The sequence below is a fragment of the Herpailurus yagouaroundi genome, unplaced genomic scaffold (assembly GCF_014898765.1).
Source record: "Herpailurus yagouaroundi ecotype Mexico unplaced genomic scaffold, PumYag 308, whole genome shotgun sequence".
Classification (NCBI taxonomy): domain Eukaryota; kingdom Metazoa; phylum Chordata; class Mammalia; order Carnivora; family Felidae; genus Herpailurus; species Herpailurus yagouaroundi.
The window spans coordinates 1,798,783-1,826,098 of NW_024412525.1; the positions used below are offsets into that span (position 1 = coordinate 1,798,783).

Genomic DNA, 27,316 nt, shown 5'->3' on the forward strand with positions numbered 1-27,316 from the left:
CCTTCCTTCCTTCCTTCCTTCCTTCCTTCCTTCCTTCCTTCCTTCCTTCCTTCCTTCCACTCTCTCCTTGCTCTTCCCTTTGTTTAGATAGACTTTTGTTTTTTGACTAAGCAAATTCTGCCTATTTTTCCTATCCTATTTCTTTAAGATGAAGTCAAGTCAGCCCAGTATGATGCTTCCTGCTTTGAACTTTAAGCACTTAATTGTTCATTTAGAACAATTGTTCATTTAGCACTTAGTTTCTTTCAGTTGGTGCTCAATCATTCATTGTTTCTGAATTGCTTAACTTTATTTGTCTGTCTAGTCTTTTTGTACATTATTGGCTTCTTGAAGGTACGGATTATTTCTAATTCTTGGATTTCCTCAGAACCATGCTGGTATATAAAATGAACATGCAATCATTACTATAATATTTGATGAAAATATTTTTCTTCTTCTTTTCTTTATTTTAGAGAGAGAGAGAGTATGAGCAGGGTAGAGGGGCAGAGGGGAAGGGAGGGAGAGAGGGAGGGAGGGAGGGAGGGAGGGAGAGAGAATCTCAAGCAGGCTCCATGCTCAGTGTGGAGCCCAATGAGGGGCTCAGTCCCATGACCCTGGTATTATGACCTGAGTTGAAACCAGGAGTCATATGCTCTACTGATTGAGCCACTCAGGCACCCCATGATGAAAATATTTTTCTAAATAATAGGAACTCTTCAAAAACTTTAGGATGAAAATTGCTAAGAAGTATACTAATACTTTGTGAATACATTTAAAAAACGTTCACTTTGATTAGTACTATGGCTTATTTTGAGCTTATATTAAAGCTGCCTATTCAGAAGACTCCTAAAATCAGTGATGGGGGATGGTTGGCCTCAAAACCTCACTTTTCAAAGAGAAGGCAGGCAAGGAAATGGCTAAGTGTCATGCCAGACTAGCCAGAGCTATCAGGTTCTATGATTGTAGCTCCATGTTAACTTTTAACTTAGATGCCTGCCTTTACTTTTGGAAGACAAACCTCATTCTTGTGTTGGCTTTGATTAAGAGCACAGCTCACAGGTAAGGAGTGGGAAGAGGAAGGCAAGATACCTTGTTAAACAGTAAGAAGTGCTTTGTTTGTCTTGCTTTTTTAGTGATCTGGCTGCCATCAGATGCAAAAGCAGCTCCTGAGGTTGATTTAGAAGTAGGTGTTGGGAGAGTGGGACTTGACATTCTTGAAGGGAAATGGCTAGCAGAAAAAAAACTCAGACGAATTTGGTTTCCTTCTCATGTCCCATTTGTAGACTCTCCTTTCTGTGTCTCCACTGAATGTGTTAGTTGGGTGTCCAGGAGGGATTTTTGGGGTAAGGCGGAGAGAACAGTGATTTACTAGGTTAAGGGATTAAAAAAAAAAAAAAAAAGTTTGTTTATTTTTGAGAGTCGGGCAGGGGTGTGGGGAGAAGGGCAAAGCGAAGGGAGAGAGAATCCCAAGCAGACTCCACACTGCCTGCCAGTGCAGAAGCTGACGTGGGGCTCGAATTTGTGAACTGTGAGATCATGACCTGAGCTGAAGTCCAGAGTTGGACACTTAACTGACTGAGTCACCTAGGTGCCTCTAGGTTAAGGGATTTAAAAAAAAGTGTTTTTTTAACGTTTAAAAATTTATTTTTGAGAGAGAAGGAGACAGAGCATGAGCCAGGGATGGGCAGAGAGAGGGAGACACAGAATCTGAAGCAGCTACAGTCTCTGAGCTGTTAGCACAGAGCCCAATGCAGGGCTCAAACCCACAAGCTATGAGATCATGACCTGAGTCGAAGTTGGACGCTTGACCAACTGAGCCACTCAGGCACCCTTAGTTTAAGGTATTTTTGAGAGTAGTTCTCCCTTAAACTATAGCTGTAACTGCCCCTCAATAGATTCATCAGGCTAAGCAAGAAGGGTGAGAGACCAGAGAGCCTGAGATAGAGGGAGAGAATAAGTTAGGCAGCTTCTGCTTTGCAAGTGATTAGCTATACAACTTCAGTTAAGTGATTTTATGCTGTCAGTTGGCAAGGCCTAGCTTCCCCTGTAATAGCCGTTAGAGTGCGTTTTCTGGTTGATTGCTTGTATGTGAGAGTATTCGCTGAAATTAGTTTTTAGGAATCTTTTATCACATTCTATGGATTTGAGTGTGCATGTGGGAATACTTTCCCCAGAGTCATTAGACTTAGAAAACTTTTTCTTTGCTTTGTAATCTTGTTTTAGCGTATACTCGGAACAATATTTTCTGTAAAGCAAATTTCTCTTTTCCATTCCAGATTAGCTGCCAAGCTCTAATAAATTACCTTTTCAGTTAAAGGGTATTGTTATTTTTGGAAGGAATCTTCTGTGACATAATAATTATTAAATTGTGTTTCTTTATAAACATATTGTAAGAATTTCCCCCCCCTCCCCTTAATCTTTATAGAAAATGTGCCAGAGGAACTTCGAGAACCATTTTACACAGATCAGTATGACCAGGAACACATCAAACCACCCGTGGTTAATTTACTTCTTTCGGCTGAACTATACTGTCGTGCTGGGAGTCTCATTCTCAAGAGTGATGCTGCGAAACCCCTTCTGGGCCATGATGCTGTAATCCAGGCTTTAGCGCAGAAAGGTCTTTATGTAACTGACCAAGAAAAACTGGTAACTGAACGAGATCTGCACAAGAAACCCATACAGATGGTGAGTCTTTGTATACCCAAGGTTACTTAGTTTGAAGTGTATACTTTTGAGTGTGAATTGTATTGTAAAATGGAGGAAATTATGTTTTGAGATTGGATTGTCCTCTCTGCCTAGAGTTTAAAAACTTAACATTTTCTTATAAACCTCGTTTCCAAATGAAGGAAGATTTTAATAAACTATTTTGGAATGTTTGGTGCCATTCTCATAACCAGGAGAAACAATTAAATTCTTTCCAGCTACTTTAAAGTGATTTTTATGTAATTTAAAAATTTAATTTTCCCATCATAGAGACTATTTAGAGGAGATAGAAAATGTATCCTTGATTTTATTCTTGTTAGGAAAGAGATGAGATTTGTGAGTGTTCATTTGCATGCTTGAATGACCTCTTGGTGAATTTCTGCATATCATATAGATTTTAGTTTATTTAATGACTAGTAATACATTCTTGTGGACAACATACAGAATGACGCTCTCTAAGCTGGCCTGGGACAAGCATGCAGGGGCTTTGTCATGAGTCTCTGGAGACAGATTCAAAGTTTAGGTTCATTGTATGTTGCTTCAGTTTGGTGTGCTACTTTCGCCTAAGTTCACAAAACACTGAGCACCATCAAGCAGGGTATTAGAAGGAAAAACACATTTGATTAAATCATGCTCTTATATGAGACTAATAGAAAGGGAGGGATATATGTAGAAGAATATATTTAGAAATATATGAAATTATGAAGTTGAAGAAGGATGAACAAAAATTAGTTTACCAAATCTAGTACTAAATGAGGTGGTGACCTACTTTCTGCCTATTTTCCTTCTTTAAAAAAAAAACAAAACTGTTTTGTTACTTAAGAGGAATAGCGAATAATGTCCTAAGAAAAGTTTAGTTAATAAATTTATGGATTCATAATAGAATTATTAAGGATAACTAAGAGTGTTTATTAGCTGATATGAGATTTTCAACTTGCATTGATGACTCTACATTCACCTCATGGGTTACCCTCTGATTTTTACATTGTGCTTTGTGTCCATATCACATATGTGAATGGTTTGCCAGCACTAGGGGTGAGCAGAATTCCACTTAGTGTCCTCATTGGATGCTCCTGCTATGATTGTTTCCGCTTCCATTATTTCAAGGCCAAGTAGATCATTTTAAAGCACATCAATGACTTTGTGAATCTGTGTTTGCTTAGTAGCTGCCCTTTCAGACACCATTTGCTCTATCAGGTAACTTAGTTGTCCTTAGGATAGATTCTGTATTTCAGGTCCTCTTTAATGAGAAAGAAACAAACTTAACATTTTCTACATTATTTTCTTAGTGCAGTTTGTGCATGTGAAGATAAAATATGAAGGTATTTGTACAATCTATTAAAAAATGAGGGGTTCGGAAGACTGCCAGTTGCATTACCATCAGGTTTATTTCACACTATATTGATCCTGGTGATAGCTATGAACACATTTAAATTTGATTGCAGGAAATAGTGTTTAAGGAATGTGACTTAAGTGATACAGAATTGCTGTTTGTCTGCTTTTAACTTCTCTCCGTGGGTTTTTAGGACACTTCGTATTTGACTACATCATCTTGACTCTTTACAGTGTCACCTTTATTGACCTGTGTTTTAGGTGTATACTTTCAGCTTTTCTCACAATTTGATTTAAAGCTTCTCCAGTGCTGTGAAATTTTGATTGATGACAGTGTAATATTATATTACCATTTTTCTAAAATGTATGTGAGAAAACGTCTCTGAGTACTGTTAAAGACTGTTCTTTAAGAAACTGTTTTGTTTTGTTTTAGAGTGATGAGAGCAGTAAGTTTCAGTTTTCCTTCTTTGTCCTGCCTTTTGGGAAGTATAATGAAAAATGGTGTGTTTAATTGCACTGGGTGTATTGACTGCCAGTTCTGCCCCCCACTTTCATCTCCAAATTATCTTAGTGCTTTTGGGGTCTTTTTATCGCTGTATGTTGCTTTGCAGACTTTTGTGAAAAGAGTTGCGTGGTGGTGGCAAAAGTATCAACGTAACTAGAAGGCAAGTTTGACTAAGCAGTTTTTTTTTTTTAATTTTTTTTTTTTCAACGTTTATTTATTTTTGGGACAGAGAGAGACAGAGCATGAACGGGGGAGGGGCAGAGAGAGAGGGAGACACAGAATCGGAAGCAGGCTCCAGGCTCTGAGCCATCAGCCCAGAGCCTGACGCGGGGCTCGAACTCACGGACCGCGAGATCGTGACCTGGCTGAAGTCAACGCTTAACCGACTGCGCCACCCAGGCGCCCCTTGACTAAGCAGTTTTTATTAATTTTGGGTAGGTGAAGATTGAGAAAAATGCCTTTTTTTTTTTTTTTGAAAAATGAGAACACATGTTGGAGAACATGTTTTGTTTTTTTTCTTTATCACAGTGCTTTTATAGACCTGTTTTGAGAGTATAACCTTTAAAGTGTTTTCTTCCATATTTACATCAATGGGAAAGTATTTCAGAACTGCTTTAAAGCCAGTTAATAATTATAATGTATTAAAATTCATTCAGCACATAATCATCATCTGTAGGATTGTTAGAAGGGATTGTAGTTATGATTTGCCTGTTGAATGTTATAAATATTGTAAGACACAAATGAAAAGAATATACACAGTGTTAGAATGCATACTGTTCTGAGAACTGACCTTAATGTGTGTTTGAATCAGCATTAAGTGTATGACTGAATGGTTACCAGAGGAGGAGTTGTATACACTAAAATCATAGGGGAATATCTTTCAACCAAAAGTATTGTAGCCCAAATCATGTTATCTGTCAAATTATTTGCCAAAATAAATACTGGTATTTAGGATAATGTGAAAATTGAGGGATTATAACAAATGGAGCCAAATGCTGAAAAAGACAACTTAAGAGTACAGAGAAGATTTTCTGAATGAACTTTCTTCCATAGCAAAATGAATTTGCATGTGAATTGCATTCAGTCAGGTTGGGCTGGGGGATTTGATCAGTGTCATAAAATCTTAAATTCACAGAATTTTATAGCCAGAAAGAATGTTAGAAATCAGAAACCAGTATATGTATAAAACTTCCCAATGATGAGGAACATGAGTACCTGGGAACTTAGACTAAGTTCTCCAGTCCTCTTGTCAGAACTGCGAAATTAGGACGTTTAGAAGAGGATTTGGGATATGTATTTTTAAACAGGTGTTGTGGGTGATTTTTATGATCAAGAATGTATGTGAAATTTTATCTAACCCAGGGTCATTTTGTATATGTGATACTTAGAATTTAGAGAGGTTAAGTAATTTGCCTAAGGTAGAACTGTTATGTAGTAGCAAAACTAAGAATCTGCATGAACTAGAATTGTGACTTTCTAATTTACAGTGCTGTAATCTGAAGTAAGTTTGTGCAATTAAGTATCTGAAGTCATGTTTACCTAGCTGTCTAGCCTGGTTACAAATCAAACTCTTGATTGTGAATCAGTTTTCCAACCATTTTTGCATATGTGGGAAATAAGAGTTGATATTTGCAAAAGTCAATTAAGTAAATCTGTATATAGTATGTGTGGTATGAAATAATGAGATTGATTTTCATATGACTTGCAAAATAACATTAGTCAAATCTTGTTTTGGAACAATCATTATATAAACAAAATTTATTTTGAACTGCTTTCTTTTAAAATTTTTTTAATGTTTATTTATTTTTGAGACAGAGACAGAGCATGAATGGGGGAGGGGCAGAGAGAGGGGGAGACACAGAATCCGAAGCAGGCTCCAGGCCCTGAGCCTGACTCGGGGCTTGAACCCATGAACCGTGAGATCATGACCTGAGCCGAAGTTGGACACTCAACCGACTGAGCCACCCAGGCGCCCCTGAACTGCTTTCTTTTAATGATTACCAAAAAAAGACCGAATATTTTATTTGCCTAATGGAGATTAGAGTGGGCTGTTAGGCCACTTGATAAGTAAGGCATAAAATGTTCTCTCATGAAGTGTCAGTATTGTTATAATGGATATTTTTGGATATTTAGAAAATATAAGCTAAAAAGTTGTACATTTGTGCTACTAGCCATTAAACTGCTTTATTGTTGGGGCGCCTGGGTGGCGCAGTCGGTTAAGCGTCCGACTTCAGCCAGGTCACGATCTCGCGGTCCGTGAGTTCGAGCCCCGCATCAGGCTCTGGGCTGATGGCTCAGAGCCTGGAGCCTGTTTCCGATTCTGTGTCTCCCTCTCTCTCTGCTCCTCCCCCGTTCATGCTCTGTCTCTCTCTGTCCCAAAAATAAATAAACGTTGAAAAAAAAAAATTTAAACTGCTTTATTGTAATGGGAAGGGCAGTGAAGCTGTGGTTAAAACATAGAAAGATGATAGAAATATTTTTTTACCCTAAAGAAGGATATTCCTGTATGTTAAGAGGTGTTATTTCATTTTATCACATTTTGTGGTCTGTATTCAGCTGACCATTAATGTCTCCCTTGAATGACACTGAGAAAGAAGCCTGCAGGAAAACTTCATTAGCATGAAGTAGGTGCTCTAAACGTAAGTTTAAGCAACAGGGAACTGAGAGGTGGATGTGATGACTTCTGCTAGGGAGGATCTGGGAGGGCATCTTGGGACAGAATGATTAATAGGGTTTCAGTGGGTAGGAAAAGGGATGGGGTAAGAATGGTAACTGGGTTGAAGGAGTTGTTTGACTCAAGTTTGAAGTGTGAAATTAGGTTCTGTATTGCAAGTTACAGTGTTGACTGCATGGAGACATAAAAGTGAGATGAGGCTAAAAAATAGGTTGGGGTTAGATCATGAAGAGGCTATGAGCTGAAGTTAAGGATTTTTAAATTTTCTTTTCGGTTACAAATCAAGATGTAAGTTTTCATATTTTTTTCTTTGGTTTTTGTTGATGGTGGTGGTGATGGTAGTGGTGCTTTGTTGATTTGTTTTTTCTCTGCCTATAGTAAATAAATAAAACATTGCAAAACACTGTGGAATACTTTGTGAGCTCTTATAGTGTCAACTTAGTGTAAAATATTGCAGTTTATTAATTCTCAGATCTTTCTGATTTGTTTACATCTGTCTGTATACTTGTTCACTTCTCAGACTTTCTGGTGGTTCTTTTTATTTAGTTTATTGTGTCAGGCAGTGTGATTACACTTTATATACTGATCTCACATAATTTAATTCTTAGGATAACCCTTACAGGAAAATATATTGTCTCTGTTCTACTGATGAAGAAACTGAGGCTTTGAGAACCTAAGTAAGGTCACAGAGCAATCATAGTAACCAGTGAAGGCAGTCTTCAGACCATCTCTGTTTTAACTATAAATCCTAGTTCTTAAGTACTACGTGTGTTGTGTGTGTGTGTGTGTGTGTGTGTGTGTGTGTGTGTGTGTGTGTATGTATTTTATTGGTTGATTGTCTTTGCCTGGGTAATGGGGAGGTAATTAGAATACGATAGTAGGAATAGGTAATAGGAAAGTAGAAAGTGGAGAGGAAGAAGGAAGTAGAAATGGTGTGCTACCAGGAAATCTGACTGGTGGTTTAAATCTTGGTTATTTGTCCATGCTTCTTTTCAAAGTAACTTACCCATTCTGTTCCTGTCTTGAAGGTTATATTAATTTCCTCTGGTAGGGAGTAACTGTAGCCTTTGACTTGTTTGACTGTTAATAGATGATGAGGCAGAGTTACGACAGAGCCTGTCTGGGTGGATATGAGTGTCTTGATTTTAAGAATGTCGAAGTTACCTAGTTACCATTATTTTTGCTGGACATATGAAAGATGTTGAGAACAGAGAAGCTGATCTCAGGAACATTGTGTTGTTCCTTTTTTCTTTGTCTTCCTTTCTGCCTTTCTCCCTTCCAACATATTGAACCTGTTTGGGAGCTATTCTTATGGATTTCCATGGTGGCATCATTTGTTGGAACCCAGTGTAATTTACTCACGTAGAGGCTTAAAAAAAAATTCCTCCTATTTAAGAAGATTAAAAATTGTGCTTTAGAGGAAGAGGATTATATAAATGTAACATTACAATAGTAGTTGAGATATTAATTTCTAGTCACCCTTGTATAATGCTTTGCAAAGTTATGAGCAGAACTTGTCTGTGAAAAATTATTTTAAATGCTCCTAGTTGTTGGTGAAGAGGGTTTTTAAAATTCACCTGTGGTGCTGGATCTCAATTTTCTCTTTCCCAAAAATCATGTACCTAATTTGGATTCCATTATTTCTAGGTAACATATTATATACACCTTAGTTACCAATTAATGTTATCTTTTGATATTTTATAACCATGTTTATTATGTTTGAATTAGTGTTTATTTGTAGTAATTTATTTAGAACTCCAGGTTTACTTTCTTGTAGGAATAACTTGATGACTGGTGTTTATTTTGCCAGATGATCTCACAAAAACCTTTTATATTCATAATAAAACTAAAGTCATTCAGGCCTTTTATTAACTTATTTAGTTTATTTATGGAGCTTCTGCTATGTACTGTGTATTATCTACTGTGACTAAAAAGAGTTTTTGTCCTCTAGGGTCTTACTTTCTACTGGGAATTATAGAAAAATAATCAAATTATAATACATATATTTTAGGAGTATAGAGGCAGCAAACTTGGCCCTACTCTTAATGCTGAGTTTTGAAGGAATTTACTAGGTAGGCACATGAAGGGCATGTTATAAGGTGGTTTATATGAAAATATAACAGGATGTTAAAAGGAAATGTGAGAGCATCATGATATGCTTAGGGAAAAGCAAGGGGTTTGTTTGATTGTAGCTTTAGAAATTGGGTACGTATTAGAGAATGATGAGAAATGAGACCAGAGAGTTAGATGGGGACAGGGCATGAATGACCTTTTATGTCATGCCAAGTGTGTACTTTATCCTGGAAATGATAGGGAGCTACCAGTATAAGGTTTTAAACCAGAAGGGATACCATCAGATTTGTGTTACAGAATTTCACTCTGGTGGTATTGTGAAAGAGATAGCACTTATGAGGCTGTTAAAATAACTAGAGACCTGAACTAAAGCAGAGGCCTTTGAGATGCAGAAGACAGTTTGATTGGGAGAAGCATTTTTTTTTTTTAATATTTTTTTTTCAACGTTTATTTATTTTTGGGACAGAGAGAGACAGAGCATGAACGGGGGAGGGGCAGAGAGAGAGGGAGACACAGAATCGGAAACAGGCTCCAGGCTCTGAGCCATCAGCCCAGAGCCTGACGCGGGGCTCGAACTCACGGACCGCGAGATCGTGACCTGGCTGAAGTCGGACGCTTAACCGACTGCGCCACCCAGGCGCCCCGGGAGAAGCATTTTTAAGGTAGAGAAGATTTTTGACTCATCAGAGCTGGGAAATGAAGGAAAAGAGAAGCTAGAATAGGACCAGCAGAAAGATTTTATCCTTTGTATCAACTCTAATTAATTGGTGATTAACTACTAGAAGCTGAGAAAAAATAGCTTCTTGGTTTCACTCTCTTCTGTGAGGCTAAGGGTCTAGATGTTAGTTAGCTTCTCCATCCTCTGTTGCTCCTGGTGCTTTTGAACCCTGATATTTTCATATAATGATGGTAAAAACAAACAAACAAACAAACAAGTAAAGGGACAGCTACAAGTTTAGAAATTTAAATCTCTTATTTTTGATGAGAAAGATAGAGGTGACTCTGTTTTGTCCTGTTTCTTTTTTCTTCTTAGTGACCATTGGGGAAAAAAAAAGGTTGTACATAAATGAAAGTGAGTCTTTGTATATACAGAAAATGAAATAAGATTGATATGCATTTTGTTAGAATATCTTGCTGTTTTTTTAGTTTATGTTATATATTTACCATGAGGACAGATAGGAATTCATTTATTTAACGGATATTTAGTTCCTACTGTGTATACTAGGTTAGACACTGGTGAAGAAGTTGGATGATCTCTGCCCTAGGGGTTATGTGGGATTGAAAGAGCTGCAGTGTGGAACTGGGATGGGACCGAAGGTGCAGATTTGTGAGGATGGAATGAGGGATTAGCAGAATTGAGCACATTTGACAAATGTCAGTTGTTAATGCAACATGTGAGAGAAGTGGCTACAAGTTGTCTAGGTGAGGAAACTAACACCCTTCAGGTGCATTAACTTGCCCAAGGCCCAATAGCTGATAAAGCATGATGGTAGGATTTAAACCTTGTGTCTGCTGCCTCCAAAGCCATGTTTATAACATTTATACCACATGGCCTTTCAAAAAGTCCAGCCAGGCTAACAAGTAGGAAAACAAGTGAGATTGTATATAGAATCTAAAAAAACAAAAAGCAAAACAAAGAAGCTCATAGATACAGAGGACAGATTGGTGGTTACCAGAGGTGGCAGGTAGGGTGTAGGCAAAAGGGGCAAAGGGGATCAAAAGGTACAAATTTAGAGTTATAAAATAAGTAAGACATGGGGAAGTAATGCACAGCATGGTGTCTGCAGTTAATAATATTATATTATGTATTTGAAAGTTGCTGAGTTAGTAAATCTTAAAAGTTCTCACAAAAAAAAATCCCACATAACTATGTACGGTGACAGTTGTTAACTGAACTTATCGTGATCATTTCACAATATACACAAATACTGAGTCATTATGTTGTACACCTCACCTGAAACTAATATACAATTATATGTCACTTAGACCTCAGGTAAAAAAGCTACTGTTTCTATGGTGCTTAATAGTTTATAATGCATTTACATTTTTGTTTTTTCTGTAACGGAAAAGATAGGGCAGTTACTATCATCTCCTTTTGACAAGTGAGGAAACTTTATGGATGGATTTGTTTAATAGATCTTTTTTAAAAAAATTTTTGTAATGTTTATTTATTTTTGAGAGACAGAGACAGCATGAGCAGGGGAAGGGCAGAGAAAGAGGGAGACACAGAATCCAAAGCAGGCTCCAGGTTCTGAGCTTTCAGCACAGAGCCTGATGTGGGGCTTGAACTCACGAACCACGAGATCATGACCTGAGCTGAAGCCGGACACTTAACTGACTGAGCAACGCAGGCACCCCTAATCGATTCTTATTTAGTTCCTTCTGAAAGAGGTATAGAAAGAGGAAGTGAACAGATCATGATCAAATAGCTAGTTAGTGACAGAGCAGAGATAGTTCCCAGGTCTTCCTGACTCCTAACCCAATACTTGTTCTACAGATAAATTGTGCTGCCATACTTTTCCTTGTCCTTATCGATTATAATGTGCACTGATTCTGGGGAGGTCTGCAGAGAATGTCAGCATGAAGTACAATGTCATAACAGTGAGAGACTGTGCAGCAATGAAGGGGAATCCCAAGAATAGGAGTAGTAGGGGGGAAAGGAGGTTGTTTTGGTCACTAAGGGGACTGTCTTAGTCTGTTCAGGCTGCTGTAACAAAAATACCACAGATTGAGTAATTTAAGAACAAACTAATTTTTCTCAGTTCTGGAGGCTCTAGAGTCCAAGATCAAGGATCAGCAGGTTGGGTTCTGGTGAAGGCCTCCTGGGTTGTAGACTGCCAGTTTCTCATTGTGTCCTCACGTGGTGGAAAGGGCAGGGATTTCTCTGGGGCCTCTTTTATATGGGTATTAATCCCATTCATGAAGGCTCGGCCCTCATGACCTAACACCTGCCAGAGGCCTTATCGCTTAATACCATTCCCGTGGGCATTAGGATCCAACTTAAGAATTTGGGGAGAATACAAACATCTAGACCATAGCAGGTACTCTTTTCTTATATAAGTGATGTATCTCATTTAGTGACCATTGGCATATAAAGTTACATATTTTAAGAAATAGAGTGATTCACTTTGCAAAATACTGTTTTTATTTTAAAAATATTTTAGGATTTGTTTTCATAATGCTGGTTTAGAAAAATAGAAGTTACAATATCTAAGTTTTTAAAAACACGTGAAATGAAAAATATTGTAACGTTCAGTATATTTTCATTGTATTTCAAGTTTTGTTCTTATATCAAATCCATTTTCTTCTTTATATATTGAAACATATTTTGTAGTTCCCCTTTTTTATCTAGCTTTATTGACAAAAACTGCATATATTTAAGGTGCACAACTTAATGTTTTAGTATACATATTGTATATATTTATCATATTGACCCAAGTATTGTGTCAGGTTCATAAGGGCTCAATAAATGAAGTGCTAATTTCTGGCCACAAAGAACAGATGTTTTAGACGAATGGGATGATGGACAACTTCTTAATTCTCCAGAGACCATGTATATACTTCTGACCCTGCTCCTGGCCATTGCTGATTTATCTAAGGGTGAAGATACCTGGTGTATGGTGGGCTGATTGGATTGTTTACTGAGAATCTCTGAAACCCTAAATGGAGAGCACATCACAGCACAGTGATAGTAGGTGGTTGGAACTACCCCGTCATACCAAGGCAGTGCCCTAGGCAGAGAAGTCTGTGAGCCCCTGCTGCTGAGTTCCTTGGAACTGCTCAGTGTCTGTCGTTCCGAGCTTAGTGGTTCAGCTCTTCTGTAGGTTCTATGAATTATTCTAGTGTCCTCTCAATAAGTCCCAATTTTTGTTTAAATTAGCATAGTTAATTCAACATTTATATTTGGTTGCTTGCTATTAGAACTGTAGCTATACGTTAAGTAAAGAAAAAGCCATTCACTGATTTTTTTCCCCAGTTGAAGACTGACTTTAGCTATAGGGGTAAAATTGAATTTTTTTTTTTTTAATGTTTATTTTGAGAGAGAAGGAGAGACAGAGCGTAAGCAGGGGAGGGGCAGAGAAAGAGGGAGACACAGAATATGAAGCAGGCTCCAAGCTCTGAGCTATTAGCACAGAGCCTGACGCGGGGCTTGAATTCATGAACAGTGAGATCATGACCTGAGCTGAAGTCAGATACTTAACCAACTGAGCCACCCAGTTGCCCCTAAAATTTTAGAGCCGAAACACCCTAGCAATCATTTGGTCTGGAGTTTTGAAATTGTTTTGGCTGTGACTCACAGAAGTACATTTTACTGCAAATGTATTTACCATAGTCTAGTTAGTTATATGTATATTACAGAAACAAAAGTATTTATACTTGTGACTTGATTTTTGTTCAGTTTAGTTGGAAAAAATATTAGTTGTGACTAACTGAATTGACTTTATGTTATGACCCATGAATGGATTATAAACCTACGTTAAAAAGCCAATTTAGGGGCACCTGGGTGGCTCAGTAGGTTGGGTGGCTGATTTCAGCTCAGGTCATGATCTCACCATTTTTGAGTTCTAGCCCTGCATGGGGCTCTGTGCTGACAGCTCAGAGCCTGGATCCTGCTTCAGATTCTGTGTCTCCCTTTCTCTTTGCCCCTCCCCTGCTTGCCGTCTGTCTGTCTCTCTCTCAAAAATAAACATTAAAAATTTTTTTTTAAAAATTAAAAAAAACCCAACTCAGTAATTCCTTTATTATTCTAGAGAAGAGCAATAAATGACAGTCTTGGTATTGAAAACTAAATAACATTCCCATGTTTTTCTTAAAAATGTATTTTGGGGCTCTTTGATGGCTCAGTCGGTTGAGTATCTGACTTCGGTGCATGTCGTGATCTCACTGTTTGTGGGTTTGAGCCCCTTGTCGGGCTCTGTGCTGACAGCTTGCTCAGAGCCTGAAGCCTGCTTTTGATTGTGTCTCCCTCTGTCTCTGTCCCTACCCCACTCATGCTCTGTCTCTCTCTGTCTCTCAAAAATAAATAAATGTAAACAAAATTTTTTAATTGTATTTTAATATGCCGTTGTCAATGGCTTCTGTTTTAATGAGAGAAAATATGGGAATAGAGTTTGTATGTAGACTTGCCTTCTTAAGATTTATTTTATCTAATCTCTATGGTATACTGCTGCCAGATTAATTTTCGTGAAATGACACTTGATATCTATCTTATTTCTCAATTCAAAAACTGTAATCATTCCTTTTTTTTTTTTAATATGTTTGCCTTTTCATAGTTAGCCTCTAAAGATGATGGAAAACTTTTTAAAATATTTTTTTGTTTTTTTATTGAATTATTTATTACATAATTGATATGTAATATTATACTGGTTTCAGTTGTGCAGTGTGATGATTTGATATTTGTATGTATTGTGAGACAACCACAGTAAGTCTAGTTAACAGGCATTATCGTACATTGTTACAAAATTTTCTTTTCCTTGTGATGAGGACTTTTAAGATTTACTCTCTTAGCGGGGCGCCTGGGTGGCTCAGTCGGTTGAGCACCTGGCTTTGGCTCAGGTCATGATCTCATGGTCTGTGGGTTCAAGGCCCACATCGGAATCTGTGCTGACAGCTCAGAGTCTGGAGCCTGTTTCAGATTCTGTGTCTCCCTCTCTTTCTGCCCCTCCCCAGCTCACACTCTGTCTCTCAAAAATAAATAAACAAAAAAAGATTTACTCTCAGCAACTTTTAAATATACAATACAGTATTATTAACTGTAGATACCATGTTATACATTATATCCTCATAACTTAAGTCATGTAAGTTTGTACATACGTTTTGACCCCCTTCACCCATTTTGCCCACTCCCCACCCTCCACCTCTGGAACCACCAGTCTGTTATCTATATCTGTGAGCTTGTTTTTTTGTTGTTGTTTTTTAGGTGTCACATACAAGTAAGATCATATGATATTTGTTCTCTGATTGACTGATTTCACTTAGCGTATGCCCTCTAAATCCATCCATGTTCTCACAGTTGGCAAGATTTCATTCTTTTTTATGGTTAAATAATATATTGTGTGTGTGTGTGTGTGTGTGTGTGTGTGTGTGTGTGTTCACATTTCACATTTTCTTTATCCATTGATGGACATGTAGGTTGTTTCTGTATCTTGGTATTTACAATATTAATTCTGTAATAAACATGGGAGTACATATATCTTTTCCTGTTAATGTTTTGATAATTCACTCTGCAATAATGAAAGTTTTATATTCTTTTTGTTTGTAATTAATGCCATCTTCGTAACTCATTCGAAGTAGCAAAAGCTAAGATACTTAGGATGTTGTCTGATATTACAGACCTGCCAGCAATAATTTTTAATGTTTATTGAAGATTAAACATATATTAGCTAGGACTTTTCATCTATTGAAACAAGAAGAAAGATAAGTATATATTTGCTGTTGGTTACTAAGCTTCAGTAGATGGTACAGTAGAAGATAGTTTATATATGATACATAATTATTACTATGTAATTATACATATACTTATATAATTGGAGCACAGAGATTGAGATGTTTCAGCAGGTTTGATATAGAAATGTAGATTTTTCTAATTTGCATAATTATAGTCCATTGCTATAGAGCAGTAGGTATTCATAGCAGTTGTCTGTAGGTGTCCCTCTCCCCCCTCCCCCGTGTGTTGAACAGAGGGATCTCCCACCTCAACCCTGTGATACCAATCCATTTTTGCAGCTTGGTGGATTATAGCAGTTTAACAAATTGTTTTTAATTCATGTCAGTGATGTGGATTTAAAAAGAATAGATGATCATTAAAAAAAAAAAAACTTTAACAACTGTGCCATTTGGATGCTTGCTTGTGTTCAGACACCTGGATAAATGAGCTTCTGTAATAAAAAAACAATCTTTATAATACTCAGATTCCTTCCGAGTCTGTACTGTTTTGTGGCTGAAGAGGGTTACAGTGAACTATGTTACAAAGTGAGATATGTTACAAAGCTGTCCCAGAGATCTTTCTTTTCAGGAAGTTCTTCTGATAAACTTGCAGGAATGTAAGAATGCTGATTATTTTTTGCCTGAATCTGTACATTTTACTTTATGGTTAAGCTGTCAAACAAGTAAACAAAACAAGGTAACTTTAGAGAATGGTAAGGACTATGAAGAAAGTAAAAACAGGATAATGTGATCTGAGGGAATTGTATGCTATTCTCTTTAATTAGAATAGTTAGGGGCACCCTTAAATGGAATGTATTCAAGCAGAGGTCTAGATGAGGATCCGGTTAGGCAAAAATAAGGGGAAAGAGCATTGCTGACAGAAGGAACAAATTCAAAGGCCCTGAATTGATAGGTTGTCCAAAAAGTAAATAAACTTCATGTCTGGGTGATAAGATTCCTAACTGAGAATTTCCTGGAGGAAACATTTTCAGGAATTGAAGTTTTAGGGTTGCATTTATTTACCATAAGCTTATATAATTTGTATAATATGAAGTACATGTTTCAGTAAGCATTTGTTGAAAATTTCTCGGCGTGGGCAATGGGATGTAGTAATGAGAAGACAGACTAAGCCCTTGCTTTCACAGAGCTGATATTTTAGTAGCAAAGACAAGCAGTAAAAAGCTAAACAAATCGCAACAATTTCAGATAGTTAAAATGCTGTGAAGAAAATAAATCCAGAAGAAGGGGCTAGAAGAAGCGGAACACGATATTTTCATAGGAGGTAGTTAGAGAAGTCCTGTCCGGAAAGTTGACATTTGAACTGAGACCTGAATACCAGAGGGAATGGGCATGTGACAGTCTGGGAAAAGAACATTCCAGGCAAAAAGGAATAGAGTAAGGTTAATGGCCTTGATGTAGGAGTGAGTTTGGTATGTTTTAGGAACAGAAGGCCAGTGAGGTTAGTCATGAGCAAGATTGATAGGGAGAGTGGTATGAGACCTGGTTAAAGATTGTAGCCAAAGCAGGTAGAGCCCTGTAGACCACGATAAGAAGTTTGAATTTTATTCTGAGTGTACATGGAAATCATTGGAGGATTTTAAGTAGGATGATGAGTTTGATCTTGTTTACTTTTTAAAAAGTGCTTTCAGGTTGCTTTGTAGACAATAGGAGTAGAAGGTGAGGTTGGGGGCAGCGAGAAGGCTGGGGTGAAGCGTGGGGTGAAGCGTCTGGAGAATCAGGAATTGTATTTTAGACATGTTAAGTTCTCAGTGCCTTTTGGCTGTCAGTACTTGAATATGTGAGTCTGAAGTTCAGAAGTCCTGGGTGGAGATTTAAATTTGAGAGTCATGAGCATTAGAAGTCCATGGGACTGAATGAAAGCACTTAGGAAAAGAATGTGAATAGAGAATCATTAAAAGCCATTATAGTAATTATAGCAGAGAAGCTTCCTTTCTCAGGATTGTCAGCATTTTAATATAGTAACATTATAGTAAGACAAAATAATTTGAGAAAAGACTAGAAAGAAAAGACACGTGTGTGAGAACTTTAGTAAGTACATAGTACTATGTGCTAATATAAAATCACTATTTCTTATGTGATGAACCAGTGAGTTAACAGGTAAGAACATTCAAAAGCTTCTTCCTCCTATCATAAAGTTCTCCCAAGCATATTCTTTTGAAAAAATTAGTCTTAAGTGTTGAAAATGCAAGGAGTTGGGTGCTGTTATCTTAGTATTTGGTCAGGGAGCTGAGGAACATTCATGTTGTCCTTTGAGTAAGACTTCAGATTGCTTTGTAGAGAAATACTTGAAAGAAAAGGCAGAAAAAGCAAAGCAAGGCAGAGAAAACATTTAAAATGTGTTAGCTCAGGTTTGGTTCTGGCCCCCAGTACACAATTCGGGTGCTACACTGGCCCAAGTGAAAGGGCTCTTGTCCTTAGTTATGTTGGCCTAGAACCAAGTAATAATAAGATGTCCTTTATTTTCCTGTCACAACCAAACGTTGGACTGATTACTCCAGTAGGGCAGTGGCTATCCTGCCTGTTTCAGAGGAAAAAGAACCTGAGAATAAGAGAGAGAAGCCTGGGCAAGGGTGCAGGGAGGGCAGGAAAAAGTAGAGAACTGTTCAGTGGTGGAAGGAGTGGGAGAACTTGAGTGAGAAGCAGAAGGAGGGACAGGCAGTGAGGACTGAAGGTGGGGAAAGGAGCTGGAGTGGGGAGAAGATAGCCTCCAGGCAGGTGCTGCCTCTAGCTCTCTTGGAAAATCTCTAAAGAAGAGGGAGAGAACTTGGTTTTTCTCACAGATCTTCTTCATATCTTACTGGTCATAGAGAAGAGAGAACAAGAGAAGGACGACTGGCCTTTCCTTTACAGGGAGCAGGTCCTGAGCTCATGAGCACTGCTGACACATGGGCAGCCAACAGAGAAGAGGCAGTGCATGACCTAGTGGTGACATTGATATTTAAATACACCATCCCTGCAAAATGTGGGGGCCTAGTCAGTGTTTTGGAGTGTATTTCTTACCAGTATTTCTCTTTCTTGGGTATGGAGTAAAGGAAAGGATGGGGTTGCTCAGAAGAGAAAGAATATTTCCTTCTCCTTAAGTCAACTTTATGATTAAAAGGATTCAGATTTTAAATTTTTTGTCTATATGATAAAGCTACTTCAAAAAAACACTTAAAATTAGTTGGAGGAGACATGGTGAAACATCTTGTGTAATAATCTGAAAGGATATAGAATATTGCATTTATCTCCGCTTTTTCTTTTAGTGTCTTGTTTTTATTGAGATGTAATTGATATATACCACTGTATTAGTTTTAGGTATACAACATAATGATTTGATATATGTATATAAGCAAAACCTTGGATTGCGAGTAATTTGTTCTGTGAGTGTTCTGCAAGACAAGCAAACATTTCTAATAAATTTTAACTTGACAAATGAGCGATGTCTTGCAACATGAGTAGTACATGATGGCGAATGTCACATGATCACAACTGAGCCAGTGGTTATTCTCTCTCTCTTTCTCTCTGAGGGATTGTGAGTGATCCTCTCCCATGCTCGGATGCTTGGTCTCAGACTGCAGCATTTGGCAGAAATCAGTGATTTTTCAGAGCATTGAAAGGTGCCCACAACTGGCAATAGTGTATTTTTTGTCACTTCAAAGCACCTATGGACAGTTATTTGTTTCACCATGCAAGAGTAAGCTTCATTCTAGGTCATTCTGGCTACCTGCAGACAGAGACCCTTTCCTCTGCTGCCTTATTGCCAGTTACATTAAATACAGTATATGACAAGAGTTTATTAATACTGTACTGTAGTCAACATCTGTGCAAGTGTATACAATGGCCCCCATGCAGAAAAAGATTTCCATTGAACCAATAGATATCAGTGATTCTGTTAGTGATAGTGAAAGTTGTCCTACACAATAACCCCCTTCTCTCCTGTCTCTCTTACACCAGCCACGAAGGTTTACAAAGGTAACTGCAGGTTAATTTGTTTATTTTTCTTTATATTTTGTATTTTCTTTATTATTTTGTGTTACATTACAGTATTGTAATCATTTTATATGAATATTTTTGGGTTGTGGAATGAATCATCTGAATTCCCATTATTTCCTGTGGGAAAATTTGCCTTGATATACAAGTGCTTTGGATTACAAGCATGTTCCCAGAATGAATTATGCTTGCAAACCAAGGTTTTACTATATTGTGAAATGATTACCACATTTGTTATTTCTCCATTATTGAGACTTTTGTTTCTGTGATAAATGAAGAAAGATGGTACTGATACACTATAAGTACTAAAAAACTTTATCTGTTAAAGCCTGTTTTTGTAAACTTCTAGAAGTCATTTTTAGGAAAGGTGTATTGTAGATTTCAGTTTATTTATATGTGTTCGAGCCAAGGTGCAGTTCCTCAAATCAAGTTCTTAATAGGGAAAAATGTTTACTACTTTACAGTTGTTCCACCCAAGCAAGGCTAATAGAAAGTATGCTTTTTATACAGAATCAGCTTCACAAAGACAGGGCCATGTTGATCATTTTTTCCTATTTCCAGTACCTGGGCCATAGAAGATAACTGAATCAGTGAAGGAATAAGAGATGTTAGTGAACATTTAAATGAAGAGTTAAGTATATTTTGAAAGAGAAGTCATTTAGAATTACCACTAAGAGAGCAGTGGAGATTTGGTTTTGGTTTTCCTAGAGATTTGAATAGAGCGAACTGTAATTATTTCTAAAGTGAGTATTTATTGAGTTTCCAGCATTAGGTGTTCTGGGGGAGGCTCCTGAACTCAGGGAGTTTATAATAGAATTTGATTAAGTGATTAGATTGTTAGCTTTCTACTTTATCGTTTTAACATAATAAGTGTCTATCCACTTTCAGATAATCATCAGTAAAAGAGTATAGACTTTTGGTTTCAGTAGCCCCTCTCTACCTTTGCTTTTTGTGTTCAGCTGTGTTGTTAGAATATAACAATTAATATGGGTGTATCAAATCACCACAATGTACACTTTAAGTTTCTTACACTTTTATATGTCAGTTATTCTTCAATGAAGGTGAAATTAAAAAAAAAATTAACAATTCTGTTTCATATGTAACACCTGTATTTTTACCAATTTGTTTTCATGAAGTGAAGCATGCACGATATATAATTAGGTCTATTAATACTAAGGATGTATTTTAGGAACTAAATCCAGTTACAATATAGTTTAAATTTTTGCTCATATTCTTTCATTATGTAGTTGCATTGTATTGATCTAGAAATATTTTAATTATAAAAGTTGATACAGAGTTTTATTTTTTTGGCCAGAGCCATTTTTTGTAAGCATAGATAAAATTTAAAGAGTAGTAAGTGACCTGTGGCTTCTGCTCAGTTGCCCTGCGTAAGATGATGAGTGCAGTGATCAGATTCTTTACCTCAGAAATCTGAACAAATCATGGGAGGAATTTATTTGTTAGCAAATTAGGAAATTAAGCAGAGTCCTGAGGTAGAGTTAGGGCTGGAGGAGCCATGGCAAACCATGTTGTTAGGGATAGGGAGAGTGCCTAGAAAGGCTTCATAACCATCTTTCCATATTGGTGAATATAGATTCATACACTCATTTTTGAAGGCTTCCCAATACTCTGTGGCATGAAAATACCATAATTTAGTTGCCTAATCCTTTGTTGATGATGTTTTGGACTTCTTCACACCAAAAGGTTTCTAAGCAAAACAATGACATGATCAGAGTTCAATTTTTAAAAGATAGAAATAATGAGGCTATGTTACCTAGCTAAGCAGGCTGAGTATATATTGTAGTGACCTTTATTGAAATAGGGAAGAGGAGAGGAAGGAATTGAAATGGGGGAGATAGCTATGGTAGAGTGAATAATTGATCATGGATTTAGTTTTGGACAGATTTAAGTTTAAAATGCCTTCAGGACTTCCACTAAGAAGACATGCCCTATGAGGTGTGGGCTGAAGACAGAGATTTGGGAACCACCTGAGTAGTAATGGTTAGTTGAAGCCATGGGGTTAAAATTCCCAGGGAGGGGATATTTCAGAATGAAAAGAAGGCCATGGATAGAAACACAAATATTTAAGTAATGCATAGAATAGAAGATACTGTGGAGAAGAGTCAAAAGTGTAGGATAAAAATTGAACAACCCTGAGTTGTATCAGAGTCTTCTTGATCTATATGATACCTACTTCTGATTTTTTCCCCCAGTTTGCTAATCAATTTTTGGTCTTTTTATCTCAGATAGGGAAAATATTTTAGCAACCTGTTTAATAAATACAGAACATCAGGATATATGTATAGTAATCTTACAGATTTTTCTAAAGTAGTTTTGAAATAAAAACTAACAGTACTTTTTTTTTTTAATTAAAAATTTTTGCAGCACATAGGTTCAGAAATTTGAGGGATATTTTGACATTTTATCACCTGCAATACTGTCTTGGTACCACTTGTGTATAATAAGCTTTTCCTTCTCATCTTTAACAAAGTTTATGTCATACCACTAGCTTCCCTATAGTTATAAGAAGAAGGCCTTGGAGAAGGCCTGAAAATGCAAGGAAAACTAATTTTTAATCTTTTATTAAATAACATTATTAAATAATAGCATCATTTGTTGAATTTTAATGATCTAAATTAGAATTTAAGTTTAATAATGTCAATATTTAATGATTCATTACAAATTAATGTTTTAATGGATTTGTATATATCTTGGTCTACCCAAACTATGAAGGTGACATTTTATATGGGCAGTACTTGTCCACTTTTTGAAGCTGTGCTAGTCATGTGTTGCCATCCAAGAGGGTAAAACAAAACTTGAGACTTTTGATCTCTGCATTTTTCTTCACCTTAGAGTTCACAGAGTAAAGATTTGACAGTTCTGTTGTAGGTAAGAGCATTTCTTGAGAATTATGTCATCAGGTTATTGGGGGGGGGCAAGGAAAATAGCTTTGTAGCTGACTAGCATCCATTTTAAGCACACTGGTTCATGTATTTGAACGTCTTTCAAGTGAGCATCCCTGCAACTTAGCTGGTGAGGTACCTCCCAGATCTGTAGCTCTTTGCTTTTTCTTTTTTCTTTTCTTTTTTTTTTTTCAACGTTTATTTATTTTTGGGACAGAGAGAGACAGAGCATGAACGGGGGAGGAGCAGAGAGAGAGGGAGACACAGAATCGGAAACAGGCTCCAGGCTCCGTGCCATCAGCCCAGAGCCTGACGCGGGGCTCGAACTCACGGACCGCGAGATCGTGACCTGGCTGAAGTCGGATGCTTAACCGACTGCGCCACCCAGGCGCCCCAGCTCTTTGCTTTTTCTGACAGCTGTTGCTCTGTGGGCTCTGGTCAGTGTCTGTGTGTAGAGGCCATGAGACTGGCTTAGGTAAAATGTAATCATTTAGTCCCACCACTATGCCATGTTAGTCTGGGCACTGCTTGCCAACGGGCATTCATCTAGAAGGAAGTGGGTGACCTCTAGATACTTGGTAGGTTGGAGGAAAGGTATTTGTGCTTTTACTATGCTGTTTGAGTTTCTGCCAGAGCTATGTTCAAATGTGGGGAAACTTCCCCTGTTGTTTCTCTGTCTTAAATTGTCTTTGCATTTTCTTAAACCTAGGATTGGTAGTTACCAAGGAAGACATCGTGACCTTCCTTTTTGTCTTTCTCATAGGTAGTGTTGGGAAATGAAGCCTGACTGGGTAGTAGGGCCAAATTAGAGACAGCTATGATTGTGTTGTGTTTCTTTTTTTTCTGGTAAAGTGAGTACTGTCGGGAGCATTTTTCATACACTCCCAGCTGAAAGAAATCTGCTGACAGACTTCCTTTCAGGCAGTTTTTTCAGGGTTAAGTGGAGCTTTTATTGATGCTTATTTTCATATGATAAAGCATATTTCAGTGTATTTTATGTAGCTTGTTTTAGATTTGAGATTTGAAGCAGTTTTTGACTCAGCATCACATATGCCTGGGAAACTTTCAAATCTGGAAAGCTGTAAAGCACAAACATACTTTGAAGTACACCACATGTGACTGGTTAAAATATACTAGGAATGTCATCTTGGTTAGCAAATGAAAGAACATAGCTGTCATTTTACATTGTTGGCATAAGGTGGCAGTAATTATGTTGAGTGGTGGTGGACAGGCCTGAGCTGCCATGTATAAACTATCATAAAAATAAATCTTGCCCAGGTCACTATGGTTAGGACATTTGGAAAATACATATATTCTGTACTTAAATCTGCATCTGTTGGATATAATAATCTATTCTAGTGTTTTTTTTCATAAAGACAGGGTTTTATTATCTTGGTGCTGGTTGTTTCTTTCCTGCTTACATGTCTTTGATGGCTCATTGACAACTCCTTTATTAATGGACTAGGCACGTGAAGGTGATGTTACAGAAATCTCCTAATTTAATTCCTTAAACTATTAATGGATAATACTGTTTGTTTGGGAAAACATAAAAATAAATGATTACAATGAAGTTAGAAGATTAACTTTAAATAATAGACTATTCTGTAGGTTAATTCCGTAGTCATATACTAATACCTTAAGTAATAAAAACACTGTAAATCTTTATATCACTTAGAACTTTTTTGACTACTTTGGTACACATCTCAAGTGATGTTGTGAGGGGATAAATCAGGTATTATCCACATTTAACAGAGGAAGGTGAAACTCCATGAGGTCTAAATGACTTCCTAAGGTCAGATCTTTCCTTTTAAAAACAAACCTTGTTGAAGCATAGTTTAAATAAAATAAAATATACCTGTTTGAAGTAAATAGTTTTGAGTTTTGACAAATGTATGCATTCCTGTAACTACTATTCCAGTTAAGATATAAAATGTTTTTATCAGCCTCCAAATTCCTTTGTGTCTCTTTGCCTTCGGACCATCACCCTACTCCAGGATCCCATTAATCTCCTTTCTGCCACTGTAGGTTATTTTTGCCTGTTCTAGAATATCATACAGATGAAAGCATAATGTATGAATTCTTTTAAAATTGGATTCTTTTGCTCATATTTTTGAAATTCATCCATATTATGTGTAGATTGTTCCTTTTATTGCTTAGTATTATTCCATTGTGTGAATATCATAATTTGTTTATTCACCTGTTGTTGTTGGACATTGATGTTTCCAGGTTTTTCACCTATTATAAGTAGGTGAGCGAACATTTGTGTTTCTCTTAGGTAAATACCTGGGAGTTGAATTGGTGGGCCATATTTATGTAAGTGTATATTTAACTTTTAAGTAGCTGCTGAGCAGTTTTCCGAAGTGGTTATGCTTTTTTTAAATTTTTTTTTTTTCAACGTTTTTATTTATTTTTGGGACAGAGAGAGACAGAGCATGAACGGGGGAGGGGCAGAGAGAGAGGGAGACACAGAATCGGAAACAGGCTCCAGGCTCCGAGCCATCAGCCCAGAGCCTGATGCGGGGCTCGAACTCACGGACCGCGAGATCGTGACCTGGCTGAAGTTGGACGCTTAACCGACTGCGCCACCCAGGCGCCCCGGTTATGCTTTTTATATTGCCACTAGCAGTGTATGAAAGTTCCATTTGCTCCAGATTCCTGCCAACAGTTTTGGTATCATCATTTTACTTTTAGCCAGTCTGGTGTGAATTAGTGTCTTCTTGTGAATTAATTTGCATTTCCCTGTTAACTAATGTAATTTAGTGTTTTTTTTAATGTGCTTATTGGGTCATTCATAAATCTCCTTTGTGAAGTGTCTGTTTAAATCTTTTTCTGATTTTCTTATTGGGCTTTTTATTTTCTTATTACTCTGAGAGTTCTTTATATATTCTGACTACAAGTCTTCTGTCAAATACTGTACATCTATTGCAAATATTTTCTCCTAATCTGTGATTTACCTTTTCATTTTCTTTAAAAAAAAAAAAAATTTTTTTTTAATGTTTATTTATTTTTGAGAGAGAGAAAGAGAGACATGAGTGTGAGCAGGGTAGGGGCAGAGAGAGAGGGAGACACAGAATCTGAAGCAGGCTCCAGGCTCTGAGCTAAAACTCACAGACTGTGAGATCAAGACCTGAGCCGAAGTTGGATGCTCAACCAACTGAGCCACCCAGGCGCCCCTACCTTTTCATTTTCTTAGTGGTGTCTTCTTTCAGGGAATTTTAAATTTTGATGGAGGCCAATTAGTTTTTTTCTTTTTTCTTTTTGTTGAGAGCGTATGTTCACATGCACATGTGGGGTGGGGAGAGGCAGAGAGGAAGTGGGGAGAGAGAGAGTTCCCACAAGGTGCAGAGAGCAGTGGGGGTGTGGGGGGGAAGCAGGGCTCACCCAAAGCGGGGTTTGTGCTCACCCAGTACAGGGGCTCGAACTCACAAATCATGAGATCATGACCTGAGCTGAAGTCAGATGCTTTAACTGACTGAGCCATCCAGGAACCCCTCTGTTTTGTCCTTTGTATGAGATTTGTACAGGTTTTATAAACCTTAGAATTTTTTTTCTTTTTTGGCAAGAGTTTTAAAAAACTAGAGAAGCAAAATCTTTCATATTTGTGTGTATGTAAACTTTTTTGGTGCCTTCATTTCTTTGATTAGATTTTAGTTTCCATTTGGTATTATTTTCCTTCAGCTTGAAGAACTTCCTTTAACATTTTTTGTAGTGCATATCTGCTGATGTCATCTTTTCTCAGTGTTTCCTTATCTAAAGATGTCTTTATTCTTCCTCCATTTTTGAAGGATATTTTTGCTAGTTATAGAATTTTAGATTGGCAACTTTTTCTTTTAGAACAATAAAGATGGCATTCTACTTCCTGGCTTGCCTTGTTTCTGAGAGAAGTCAGATGTTATTCTTATCACCATTCTTCTGTATGTATGTGCCATTTTCTTTAGCTACTTTTAGATTTCTTTCTTTATTATTATACAGTTTGGTTATGATATGCCTTAATGAGATTTTCTGTTTGGGATTTTTTTTTTTTTAACTACTTGAATCTGTGAGTTTGTAGTTTTCACCAAAATTGGGAGAATTTCAACCATTATTTCTTTGAATATATCTGTCTCCCCCCCCCCCCTTTTGTACTACATTTACATAGCTGTTGTCCCCTGGGTCACTAAGGCTCTGTTCTTTTTTGTTATTTCATGCTTTTTTTTTTTTTCTTCTTGTGCTTTATTTGGGATAATTTCTCTTGATGTGTCTTCAAGTTTACTTCAGTGCTTCCTCTGCTGTTAAGCTCATCCAGGAATCTTTCATTTTTTGTATATTTTTTACACCTTCTTTTAAGAACCTTTAGGTTTGTTTATTCTGAGAGAGAGAACAAGCGAGCAGGGGAGGGACAGAGAAGGAGGGGAGAATCCCAAGCAGGCTCTGCACTGTCAGTGCAGAGTCCAACATGGGAGACCATGACCTAAGACAAAATCAAGAGTTGGACACTTAACTGACTGAGCCACCCAGGTGCCCCTCCTCTAAAGTTCTTAACGTTCCAGTCTACATGGTAAGTGAATGTTAGACTGAAAAATGACTTGGTTCTAGAGGATTTAGGTAGAGTGGTGTTTACTCTTTTTATAATAGTAATTATTTTTCAAGCATAGCATTATATCTTAAGGTGTCTGATTTAAAAATAATAATAGTCTCCAACAAGGGGTGCCTGGGTGGTTCAGTCAGTTAAGCATCTGACTCTTGATT

The 27,316-nt window shown here is 37.3% G+C and overlaps 1 protein-coding gene across 8 annotated transcripts in view; it reads left to right on the forward strand.

Annotated features, from left to right (window-relative positions):
* Positions 1–27,316, forward strand: part of CAMSAP2 (calmodulin regulated spectrin associated protein family member 2) — a 113,566-nt gene that overhangs the window by 19,456 nt on the left and 66,794 nt on the right. For 7 of the 8 annotated variants that reach the window (XM_040462160.1, XM_040462163.1, XM_040462162.1 and 4 more), the window contains exon 2: positions 2,405–2,664. The exons of the other annotated variant lie outside the window; for it this stretch is intronic. In XM_040462160.1, coding sequence (XP_040318094.1) covers positions 2,405–2,664 — 260 coding nt within the window. The remainder of the gene's footprint in view (positions 1–2,404; positions 2,665–27,316) is intronic. 8 annotated transcript variants of the gene reach the window in all.